Source organism: Diorhabda sublineata, chromosome 1 (genome assembly GCF_026230105.1).
Source record: "Diorhabda sublineata isolate icDioSubl1.1 chromosome 1, icDioSubl1.1, whole genome shotgun sequence".
NCBI classification, from domain to species: domain Eukaryota; kingdom Metazoa; phylum Arthropoda; class Insecta; order Coleoptera; family Chrysomelidae; genus Diorhabda; species Diorhabda sublineata.
This window is the reverse complement of record NC_079474.1, coordinates 44175830-44189489: the sequence shown is the minus strand read 5'-3', so window position 1 is coordinate 44189489 and position 13660 is coordinate 44175830. Positions and strand designations below refer to the sequence as shown.

Below are 13660 nucleotides of genomic sequence, written 5' to 3'. Positions count from 1 at the left end.
CCTCGTATACTCAAAGTATCGAAAAAGGAAATGTAACCCACACGACTTGCTCTTGAAAAGTATGTGAAACAAAACTTGGGCATGTATCTACATTCTGAAAACAAAATTAAAACTTTCAGATTCATACAATGAATTTTATTAAGTTTTGAAATAAGTTATCGAACCGTACCCTGTATATACCAGTTCAGAACCAAAAAAATAGGAAAATATACAGAAATACTTGGAAAAATCGAAGGTGCAGCAAATTTGATTAAATTGTATATGTTTGATTGTGTGAACTAAAATATATTCTGTATAAAACATTTTCAATTAACAACTCTATGTGTATAAACCTTCGCCAATAAATAAAAAGAATAGTGAACACGGTGTTTACACACCACTACACCAACATCTAACGCGCGTTTCAATAACCAAGTTATCGTCTTCAGGGACTTAGGTTTTAGTTTACTTTCAATCTCTGAAGACGATAACTGTTATCGAAACGCACATCAGACAGTGTAATTTTGAGTGTTGGTGTAATGGTAGTGTAAACAATGTGTTCAGTATATCACCAACGATTCCGAAAATTTCAACAAGTAAATAATAAGAGTTTGAGAACCAATATAAAGTTGAACAAATACATTATCTAGCAGTAAAAAACACCAATTAGATTTCACTTGTATAAATCTTATGAGACTGTGTGAATTGACAATAAAAAAATGTTAAGCCCTTTCCGACTTGTAAATTTATGATAAATCATAATTTTTATTCTGTGAAATTAATACAGTGCACGTATAACAAATGTTTGACTTTCATTAGTGTGCGAACTAAACAATATTCTCTACAGTTTCAGACAGCTCTCTTTGGGTCCGTTATTAAAAAATCAATACGTGACATTTTCGGAACAGAAAGAATGAGAAAGAAAACACAAGAACGTGCCGTAAGGCGGGAAAGATCAATTTTACTATTCAAATACCCCCATAAGGATCAGTGTGATGATTCATTAGATCAAAATCAATGTATGTTAATTAGAAATCAAACATTTTTCTTTAATTAGAATCGCTATATGGAAATCTATAACTTTCCAAACTTCATCATTGTCGTTCCAAATAAAATAAACTCTATATTTCTCATCCAAATTGCATGTTTCTCTTTTTTCCAAATATTCTGTTTTTGTAGGAACTTTTCTATTTTATGTTAGACGTTCAGTCCAATTCTACATGTTCTGTTTACTTCGACTGTGAAATCTTTTCAGTATCTCATTTTTGACCTGGTCTTATTTCATCCTTTTGTTATCTATTGGGATCCATTTTTCTAATTCGTCTTTCAAAAACTCAGTAGATTAGTATAGAGTTAAAAAACTGGAGATTCAAATATTTTAGCCTTAAACGTCTTGGATTACTTTTAGTCCCCAAGGGTGTAAGTTCATGTCATAAAACAGCCACTAGCTTGAAATCTATTGACACTATTGATATTGAAAATTTGGAAAGTTTGGAAAGGAATCACTTTGAAGTATATTAATTCAAAGTGTAATAATAAATTTTAACGGTATAAAATTAAAACAACTCGTATAACGTGGATTCCTAGATATATGATCCCTTAATTGTGTAGACTTTGAACGAACAGATCCACTTCAACCTCCCTATCCAAAGGGGTCATTTGGAAAAATCTATGTCAAAAACTTCTCAGACAAGTTAGTAGTGGAATGTTCGTAATTTGTTAAACCCTTTTGGAAAAGTTAGTTGTTACGGTTGCGGAGAAAAACGGGAAGAGATTTTGAGAGAGAGCGAGATGGATAGAGAGGAACGGGAGAGTGTGATGTGGGGAAACATTTTCAGACGGGTCATTGACACTGGTCCGTACAGTAAAAAAATGATTTATTTAAGTAACCTGAAACAGGATGGTGGAACGATGTAATTAGATTGAAAAGATGGATGTGTTTTTTTTTGATGCATTAATATAAATTGGATTTGATTATTTTTACGAAAGGATATTTTGATGTGTTTAGTTGATGAGTACATTAAAAAAACACTAAATATTTACTAAAATCGTGTTTCGAAATTTGACTCTACGCCGTAACGGATTAACAAGTAATATATACGAGTCTAGGTATAAAGGTAATCTACAAGTAATGCTCATAATTCATAAAACGTACAATTTTTTCAAAAGCAAAAAATATTTGTCCATACCAATTTTATTATTATGATTCCATTAACCGAAAGAGAAATGATAAAAATTCTAATGACTGCAGGTTACGCTAACAGATTTCGAAGGGTCTTCTCACGAGGCATTTCAGCAGCGCTTCTCAGCGAGACTGCCAAGCAGCAAAGTTTTTTTCTTTGCGACGCTTCTGAGCGGTCACACTACTAATCGCTTAGCAGCGCGTCTAAGTGGCATTCCACGCGATTCGCCGACGCTTCGTGGTAAAATCCGTTGACATCGAAATAGGGCAATAGTTAGCCACTTGCAGTGGAAATGGATGATGATGACCTTTTGCTATTTATGCATTTATGATACAAATTTGAAAAACAAACGAAGAAAGCGCAAATTGTGGGTTCACAGCCATTTCATCTCTCGACCAAAGCTGTTCAGCTCGCTTTATACGATGGTCTTCGGCACTCTGCAAACAAATTTTATAAGCATTTCCATATAAGGAGAAACGCATTTTAATAACTTTTGTAAAAAGTCGAAAATTTGCTGCGAAAGGAATATACTACTATGCGAAAATCCATTCCTCCGAAATTAGTTCAGGTGACTAAAAGCTGAGTAGCATCAATGTGGTTTTCAATGTATTTAATAGAACATTTTTTTGTTCATAGAATGCTCATTATTATTCTTATAGTAATAATACTAATAACGACGAAATACTTCCGAGAAGTAGTAAAAACTCACACTGTGTGAAGAGGTTTCGCTGCTAGAAACGGTATACTCTATTTACCAATAGAAGCGCTGCTTGAACGCTTCGTGTGAAGGTGATCATATTAAATCATATTCCCCTACCAGCAGTGCCGCTAAAACGGCTCGTAAGACTCGAAGTCATGAAGTAGCATGTGCTGTATTTCCCGAAACCACCAATTACTGAAAGCTTGAAAAAACTCCTAAATCTGGAACACCAGGAATAAGTGACAATGCAAAGGTATTTTTTTGTCATTAGAAGACACGCAGCTACAACAAAAACTGTATCTATATGAAGTTCAACTCGTTTACGAACTTTCAGGAGATCATCAGGACAGATTTTTGATATTTTGTGATGAAAATCCAAATTTTTCTAAGAGTGTAGTATTTTCAGATAAGGCAACGTTTTTTTTAACTGGAACAGGCAATCGACAATACTGTCACTAATGGGCTCGGTAAAATCCCCTAGTGCTCCCAAAAAAATTTATGTTTCGGTATGAATCGTCAAGGAAAGATTTATTGGTCTTCATTCCTTTCACATAACCTATACTTTGAATATCTTCATATCAGTAAGGTAAGTAAGGTTTCTGGATAACCAGTTTGAAGGTATATTGAAAAACATGGAGCAATAATGTGGCCACCGAGGGTACCTAATTTAATCCTCCTTGAATTTTCACGAAGGAGCAGCAGATTTGATTTGACAGATTATATAATGTATGTTTTATAAATTGTATGCATTCTTTCATCACAATATTCTGGTCAGGAAAGGATTTTTAGAACAATGATTGTACTTATGTTTATTTAAAGAAGTACGTAAATCAATGCTCTCTTATAACTAAAGCATTTACAACATTAAAAGTTTAAGGTCAGTCATCTTCCATAAAGCCTTCAAAAAATTGATGAATTGCTTCATTTAGGTACCTCGTCCTCCGTAGTAAATGTGTTTAAACAATGACAACAGTTTAGAGCCGACATTGGAATAATTGACAAATTAACACGCCTGTATTTATTACAGCATCTGATTATATTTCTGTGTAAAAACAGTAATGAGACTATAGTTTTTTTCGGTTATTTGCTTCAGAAAACATCATTGAACATAATCACTAAACTGATACATAAATTTTTTTTTTGTTTTCCAATTTCTTTGTACAGACACGAAACATTCCCAACTAATTATTGGTTATTATTACAATAGCACAGCCAACAAGTAATCATTTTTCCGCTCGAGTGGATTCAAACAAATGAGATTTTCTTTTTTATCGATGAGTCATATATAATTCATAAGTAGAAGAGTCCGTTTATTTAACTCAGATACATACAATCGATCAGGTTCATTTAATTTGAATTCCTACCAAAAACATCGAGCTAATTGTGCTTTCCAAACTATAAAAACACACGCATTGAGGATATGGATATGGTTGATTTAAAGATAATTTCAAATTTTGTTATTAGAATCGGTTTTATGATAATCTGAACAGTAGTCGACAATATATTAAGCAGAGTCCACAATATGCCGCGGTAGGCCGGGCGGGTACGTTCGGGCCGGCACGACGTCCACACCGAAAACGAAGCCGACCGGGTTATTTCTACCTACATTATAGTTTCAACACCAAGACTGGTGACTTCGTTGAAGAGAACTTTTTAGAAGTTATTTTAAAGTGTCCTTAAAGTGTTAGTGTTTTCAAAATGATTACCGACTATGACGTCGCTATGTTAGCCATGGTTGTGGTGATACTCGCTTTTAATCAGCCCCCAAAAAGACGTCAAAAAAGATTTTAGATTTTCGGTCGGAGGTTTAATTGTAACTGAAGCCGCTCGGGGCCGCTCGGCACGTTCCCACTCCATATTTTTGTTCGGCTCGGTTCGGCTTCCTTTGATCTGTACCTACTTTATGCGGGTTGGGATCGGCACGGCCCGGGCCGGCATTTTCTAACCCGGCAAAGCCGCCCGGGGCGTCTACATCAACGCGACCTAGGTCGCCCGATCTACCCTGGCATAGTGTGGACCCTGCTTTACGTCGTAAGATCAACCGTCAGCCTACTATTAACTAATATCAACCCCAAAATACAAACCAAACCCCCAAATAGTTTCAATGAAGTTAGAATGGTTATCATCTTTCTGTAATATCCTTTTCCTATATGATTAAGCATTTATCTAATCTTCTGTTCTACTATTGTTGCAAACTTGTTCCCAGAACATCAGTGTAAATCTTGTTGGCTATAAAAACGAAGAAGTTAAATTAACAGAGAATTAATCAGTTTAATTGTTGGCGAACTAGATGCTTTTGAAGATGCCAAGTTAGTTAAATAGTGTCCCCCTCTTTCAAAAAAGGGTCTTTTGTTAGGAGAAATCGATTTACCTGAAGTACCACCCTGTTAATTGTTAGTTTCAATGTTTATTATTGTGCTGTCTTTTCACTCTTTTGAGTGGTATCACTTCAATGTTTTGGTTGGACTGAACTGCACTGGAATCGTTTACCTTTCACGATCCAAGAAAGTAACTAGTCTCCAGTTAATATATGATATGCAGAAATGGAGAGAGTGAGATAATGGGAGGAGGGTTTGTTGGAGTGGGCCCAGATATAGGAACTTTTTCCCTGCAGGGCTGGGGTTGTGTTTGCTAACGTTTCCGGAGGAAGAAAAGCGAAAATTTAGTATTTTTGGCCAAAAGAACTCGAAAAGAGAGCTAGCAAGCAAAAACAGTTCTTCTTGTTTTGGGTTTTTTTGATGTTTTAAAAATTTTATTCATATTTCTTGATTTTTTAGAAATTATTTTTGTTCTTTTGTTAATTTTGAATTTAAAAGGAGGCGAGCGGGTACAGCTGCAGCTGCGTTATTCCCTATCCTCGGCCATTGGCTGGTGAATCGGCTCACCAGGTTGCAGGGAAACCGTAGAAAACCTGCAACCTGCCGACAATCGCAATAAATGATTTTTACTCTTATATTTATATCTGACTCCAACAGGGTCAGATATATATGGTACGTATTAAAATCAAATAAATTTAATAAAATTCAAATTTACCTTTAAACTACAAGGCAAATCACAGTTATTATAATATAATAGTACAGCAGATATTGCCCAAAAACTGCGTCAAACACCGCAAATCTCGTCTAAATCGTGCTATATTAGATTTTCAATAATTCGAACTAAAAGTCTTTTGAATCTAACTAAAAATTCAATGGCGGATCATTTGTGAGATCATAGTTTGACGCCGCCGCCGAGCCCATCAAAAACATTTAATTTCATTGGGGAATATTACAATTTAAAATTTGACAAAAAAAACTATTCAGTAAGAAGATTTTCAAGCTGAAAGAGCTTGATAATATGAAAAATAGTGTTTATTAGCTAGTTTAATGTTAAACTAGCATTGCCGAATTAATTCGCAATAAATTTTGACAATTCTTATTGGATTTTATCATTGCTCTGCCAATTTAACGTCAAATCAACAATGTTGTAGATTTTTTGTGACCGAATACAACACAAAATCGACTCATGGAAATTGATCATTTGGCAAATTTTATGGAGCTAGCTAATTTACCCTTCCAATATCCCTCCTTGAATGGTTAAATTTTTTGTAATTTTCGAGTTGCATAAATGGTTTTATATCAAGATTGTCGCTCAAATTGAAATATTTAACTCAGTCTATTTCTATGAAACCCTTTAATTAATATAGTGAGAAGAAATCTCGAACACTAGCCTAATTCAGATACCAAAAAATTTTTCAAATGATTAATCCAAAAAACAATTGATCATTTGGTGGTAATTCATCAAACTGCCTACCGGAATATTATAAAATGTTTGAGCTTTTGTAACTGAGTGAGAATTTTCGAGAAACTGTAGAATTAGTATTATTTGGCATTTCAAGTGTTGTATGAAACGAGCCCTCGAATCGCGAGTTCTGAATATAAATTAGTGATTAGTGCACTTAAAATGTATATTAATAATGAATAGAATGTGTAAATTGAAACAACAAATTATTGTACAATATCTTCACAGATTGTTTTGATATTCAAGAACTTGAAGCCAAAATAATTAGTAATTCATAATTTTATCGAGTAAATAACATTCATGACAACAGTTTGTATAAAATAATGGGCATATAATATTAGAAGTTATCTGAGTTTCCTTGAAAATCCTCTAGTATCGATATCATCATAATCGATATGAATGTCTTTATATAAAAGATGATAACATTGAAGTGGACGCTTAAAATATTTCAATGTGAACATATGTCTGACTTTATGAACGGTAATTTCAAGTGATGTTTCTATCACAACGGATTTAATAAAATTCTTATAGTATTTCTTTTGCAATCTATTTATATATACCGTACTACTAACGGTACATACTTGAATAAAATCGACAACCACTCAACTATGAATATAATATTAATCAATATCTTAAGGCAGCGATTTTATCAGACACACGCATACAGAGAGGGATTGTTTTATCTCTCAAATCGGCAAAAATAATCTGGGTTTGTTGCAGTCCAGTTAAGGCACCTATTATCTGACATAATATAATCTGGAAGAGTTATTCTGTGTATTAAATAATAAAAAGGCCAATTAAATATTACAGAAGATAAAAGGGTAGAATTTAGATGTTACATTCAACACATTACCCTCTCAAACTTTTATAAAGTTAATTTTATGAAATGATTTCACGTCGATATAAAAATGCTGATGCGTTTACGATGATTATGCATTTTTTTCGGGTCTAAAAACAGCTAGTCGTCGTTAGAGATGAGACCACCTATAAAATATTGTGTGTACTCTTCAAATATCTCCATTTTTTTTTCTAATAGAAACCATTACTCTGAAGAAAACGATAATGTTAAAAATTTATGAGAAGATTCTTGAAAGAAGATTAAAGTACAACAAAACATCAACTAGAAATATAACACGGTGCTTTTCACAAGATATTGAACAGTGGTTTTGTAGCAGTTCAGTTGAAACATCGGTGTTAAATAATAAAAAGGTTAATTAGATATCACAGAACATAAATTGGTAGAAAGAAGAAATGAAGTACAGAAATCCTCAAGCCTCAAAATAGGCTTATTCTTTTGGGATAATTTCTGTATCAAGTGATTCTTCTTATTGGAGATATTTTTTTGGGTCTAAAAGCATCTGGTAGTCACCAAATATGAAAACCCATATTGTGTGTACATGTTTTAATTTTTTTAAATAGAAACAACTACTTTAATGAAGAGTGTTAAAAGTTTATGGGAAGATGTTTGAAAGAAGAAGAAGAAATACAACATAACATCAAGAAAAAACACCCCAGAGTGCTTTTCATAGGATGATATCTAACAGTAGGTTTGTAGTAGTCCAATTGAAGCATCTGTTATCTAACTTTAATCTAGAAGAGTTCTTCTCTGTATTAAATAATTAAAAGGTAGGATTGGTAGACGTTATGATATAAGATTGACAATTGGCGGTTGTTAAGCCAAAAGTAACTGGATTTCTCCCTAGAGTTGCAGCTTGCACGCAATAAGGATGGCACAAGACCGATAATGTTGCAAGTTCGAGATCTTGCATTGCATTGCACGTTGTACTGCATCACGTCAAGCGGCATTTAGTTTTAAAGAATGAAAAAAAAAACACTGAAAATATCTGTTGAGAGAGAGAGAGAAATGCTTTATTGACAAAAAATTGTTTGAAATTTGCAAACAAAAGCTGGTAAAGAACTAAGAATCAAACATACAAATAAAATAAATGGAGACACAAATAAAATAAAATCTGAATACAAAGTATAGACAAGAAAGCTACAATGAATAATAACATTACCTTTTAAAATGTACTGGAAGATGCTATAACATAAACGGGAAGGGCTTTGTATAGGTAATGAAAAATATATTTCAAGCTTACGGATTCTTTATATATTTGCCGTCGTACACATATATTATAACATTAAAATAATTGAAATTGGAAAATCATTGATAATTAAAATACTCGCGCTTAAGAAACTGACATGGCTGGAGTTTTGTCTACTTTCTTTTATTTGCTGGTTCTATCTTAGTCGTACAAAATAGTTGATTTGTAGAAAATAACGATAAGGTGAAGTACAATTATATTAGCGACAGATGCTTATAACAAAATATCCCAAAGCTAATTCAAAATGATTTAAACATTTTTATCTACATTGGAAGACATTAAAAATATAATTTACGTACCCAAAAGACAGCTGGTTCGATAAATAATGCATCATATTAAAAACTTCTATGATATACTTGTAGAAATAGTGATGTTAAAAAACATGTTACTACCAAATGTGACATTTTTATTATTATTACATCTCCGTACAAAGTAGTTAACAACTTTTTACAATGTATCAATGAACGTCTTTTACTTGAGAAGAAGTTGAAAAACGTGTTAATAATACATGGTAATTACAAACTATATTGTTAATTTTTTTGGTAAAAACTCTTTTCCATATAGAAATATATCTTTTACTTTTTTATGAGGTAACCGCAAATTTAATCATTTTCAACCTAAAGAAAGAAGAATTCTAAAAGTGTGAAAATTACTACAAGTACTACTAGTTGTATCGAAAGTTGTCAAGCAAAAAAAGTATGGTAAAATTAATTAATGTTCTGACAGTTCCCGAATACTGGTACTACCACCTTTATTATTGTATTCCATCAACCGCTACGAAAACCGCATTAATATTTTTTGTTTCTCTAGGTAAGAAATTTTATAAAAGTAGCTAAAAGTTATGGTGGATATTTATTTTCAAAGTAATTCAGAAAAAATTGACAGATTTATAATTGAAATGCTAAACATGATTTCAATTCTAATATATACATATAGCAGTGTCAACATCATAGGGAACAGCTACGGGAGTTGGCATTATTCTAAAACTTCAGCAAAAGTTATATGCGACCAATTTGACATTTGGCAAATTGTAAAGCTTGCCCATGTACCAACCAAATTCTCAATCATTCGTAATATCAAGAACTGGAAGATAGCGAAATTGGTTTAAAAAAACCTACCACAAGTCATATTTCCAGCCTATTTGAGTGGAGCAATCGAATGATAAGACTGATTGCGCTTTAGCTTGGCTCATCCCAGGTGCACAATAAATACACAATAAATGGACTCTGAGCCCACTAGTGGTTTTTCTGACCCTGGTCTGGTGAGCAAATTAGCAATGAACATAGTAGCGAAGAATAATGAAGAGTGTAAAGATTTCATGGTAGAGTCGAGATCACTATTCTCCAACAAAATATTTATTACTCGACAACACAAATAAATTTATCCAAATGTAATATACAAATATATGAAATTTGAGTTTTTTTTTGAAACGATGCGTTAGAATATAGAAAAAAATTTAAAGTTGTTCCATTCCCTAAGCTCAAAAAATATAATTGATAATATCTTGTACGATGACTATGAGGTGATCATTGATTTAGTAAAATTATTTCAATTTATAGCCGTTATTAAGAGAGCGCAGTAGAACCAACAGAGCCATTGGCTTATGTAGTTGGTATACGTTTCAATATAGAAGATGAACCATCATCGATTCCAAGAGCATAATCAGGACTATTTTCAAGATACTTTAAGAACATTTTTAAGCCCTGGCAGGTGCTTGTTATAGGTATAAAGTCTAGTTTTTCATAACCAACGAGTTTTTTTTCCTTAGGAAACAAAACATGTCGCCAGGATAAACCAACTACTATAATGACATTCCGGAACTGCTCGTTTCGTTTCTACTGAATCAGCTGTTATATTTAATTTTCTTTACTGTAAAATTTGTTGTTAGGTTGACATTGAATATACAATACGTAAAATTATATATACGTCTAATAAAAAATGGGTAATTAGGATCAGAGCTAACTTGGAATTTCTAGGACCTTTGGTGATATTCATACCGAACACACTGCTACCAATACACAATTATACTGTCTGGCTTGCGTTTCTATAAACAAGTTTCCAAAGATGACAGTATTCATACAGTATGTTTAAGAATAGTAGACAAAAACAGTGAAAGTAACATAAGCAAATTTGCTGCAGGTTTTAAGTTTATGGACGAAACGCTTCCTTCTCTGTACGAAACCAAAGTTGAAGAGAGAATATTTGTAGATGCAGGTATTGAAACCGTATTTAAATATGATTAGCATATATTTCATTATTAAATGATATCGTGAAGGAAATCTGGAGATATGTCATCGCAATTACAAGACATATTTGGACATTGCGAAAAAATTTGTTATGGAAAGAAATTGGACTCGCATTTAGATTTCCCACTCATTGAAAAACAATAACAATTAAAATAGAACCTTACAATTATGGCTGGTAGTTAAAGAGATAGATAACCCAACTACAGAGACAAGATAATTTAAGAAAAAAAATTTCTTTAGATCAAAGTGAAAAATGAATAAATTCAAACAATTTTACGAAGCTTATAACCATAAATAGACTTAACTTTCGTTTAACTGAAAACTATGATCGAAATTTATGTGAAAATTTGTTTAGCCTTGCATTTTGAATCTTTTTTTTATTAATATAATATTAATAAATTTATTAGACTGATCTCAATTCTGAGAAAAGTTTATGTTGTTTCGCTTGTAAAGGACATCTAAGTAATTCCAACATATTTTTTTATATTATCATTTTTCTGAGACGGATTTTACGATATATAGGTGTTAATACAGTCGTTAGTTATTAGATTAAAACGAAACGTGGTTTAAGAAAGGTAGTCTTTAATCAGAAATAGGTTTTTTCAACTTCTTCTTCAATTTCTTCTGAGGGATAATTTTTATATGGAGTATTTCTTTACATCTGCTGACTGGGATGATGGAATTTCTGTTGGTAAGGGGAGTTCATTATTAATCGTAAAGAAAGCAATGAAGTATTTTAAATAAATGGTAATTAGTACTTTAACTTCGTAATAATTAACCAAAAATTGAAGGGCTACGAATCATAGTGTCGATTTAGGTTTTTACTTTTGTTTTTGTTGTGAAGTGGTATTATTAAGCTGTTAAGGGAGGATTTCATTAATTGATTAGTGAAAGTTTACAACCAAAATTGTTATATTGTATATTAATCAGAATTTTTTTTCATTTTCAATTATGATCTAGTGGGCAAACCTGTATTTTGATTTCAACGTTATTCTTACACATACAACTCCACCAAAGAATAGAATTATTTGCTTCATAAAAAATAGTTTTTTTTGTTTATTAGTTTAATTTCTACCTGTGCTTAATTATAAGCTCATATTACATATTACGATTGTTCTGAAGTCTGGAACTTCTGTTTTTTCAGATTTTAGTAGATTTTTACTCCAACTTTACTATATAACCACAGAAATAAAAATATGTAAAAACATTTTATTGTCGTAAAAAATGCAGGATTTAATTTTTATCTTATCTATTGAAATTATATAAGCTCAAGATCGACAAATTTTCTACAAACACAATTTATAGGTTATGTTTTAATATTAGCAAATTATCATTATTTCGATATGTTTAAATGAATCATTTATATAAAGAAAATTTAAATAATTTCCACACATTATTGGGTTAATTATTTGAAGAGAATTGAGCCAGAAAAAATATAAACGGTAGTACCTTATACAAGTACTGATCAAACATCCTGCAAACGTCTACATCAGTACCAACGCAGTAAGTGGCCTCCATATTCTCACAGTTCCCAATTAAGGTGGTGATAGAAGCCACAATAGGCCTTAAATGTTCCAGCGTTGTGATCACGTTTAGTCCAACTTGTCAAAAAAAATCCAAAATCCTTTTTAATAACGTCTGAGAGTATAAGTAAAATGAAACACAGTTAACACCAAAAATTAATTCAAGAAACACAGTCACTGGAAATATTAAACAAAACTCCGGTCGCGTGTGTATATTTTACGAATGCATAACTCCGGTAATCGGTAACAAGAAGACAAGCGCTTACGTACTATCAGCATGGAGGTTCGCTGTCGAATACCGCGCTTTCGGAACGCGACCCCTCCCCGAACGCTTCCCCTTCCCCCACGGTCGGGAAAAGTTGCGTCAACAGGACCTGTTTTAAGACGGTCCCGCGTCGATTCGAATCTCAAAAATCCATGTAAAAGGAATAAATAATAACATATATCCCCCTCTGGAGAGGTCTGCACGCCGAGATGTGTGTCACATTCGTTTGGGGTTGAATTGTAATTCTTCGACGATATACCAGATGAAAATTTGTTTTTCGATAACTTATTCATTATTTGTTTGTTAAAACCTTATTGCGCCTAGTGAAAACGAAGATGGAGTTTGAGATCACGTCAACTGAACATTTATCCTAATAACAAAAATTCGAAAAAAATACAAGATATGATAAAAAATATGTATAATTTTTATAGGTTAGTTCCAAATTAATTGAAAATCACTCAGAACGATAATTCTCATGCGCAGTACTAAAAATGTTCCGACTGAATGGTTCTTCGGAGAGTCCCAGCTTATTACGCGACTGTTTTGTACATCCTGACACCTTTACTTGATATTCGGGATTTTTGTTGTATCATCAACAGTCGACCACCTAAGAAATGTCAGGTGTATAAAATAGGAAGTTCACCTATTAATTGTAGTCCTGAAAAAATCTTAGGATAACATACCTAACCTAACCTAACCTAAACATACCACTGGTCAAACTATGACTAACCTAACCCTGATAAAAACAAACATTAGTAATACAAAATTTTGAAATGTTCTTAAACAAACTGTTAAATTGAATGCAACAATATGAGTTTTCTTCTCAATAAAAACACTATGTATACCTTAAGCTTTGTTGACAATCACTGGCACAGACCT

General features: G+C 32.6%; 1 protein-coding gene across 3 annotated transcripts in view; it reads right to left on the bottom strand.

Annotated features, from left to right (window-relative positions):
* Nucleotides 1–12917, bottom strand: part of LOC130450896 (TOX high mobility group box family member 3-like) — a 192452-nt gene extending 179535 nt beyond the window's left edge. The window contains exon 1 of one of the 3 annotated variants that reach the window (XM_056789632.1): nt 12443–12917. In XM_056789632.1, coding sequence (XP_056645610.1) covers nt 12443–12511 — 69 coding nt within the window. In that variant the 5' untranslated portion in view covers nt 12512–12917. The remainder of the gene's footprint in view (nt 1–12442) is intronic. The other 2 variants (XM_056789607.1, XM_056789615.1) reach the window with 2 other exon arrangements.
* Nucleotides 12918–13660: the final 743 nt, after the last annotated feature.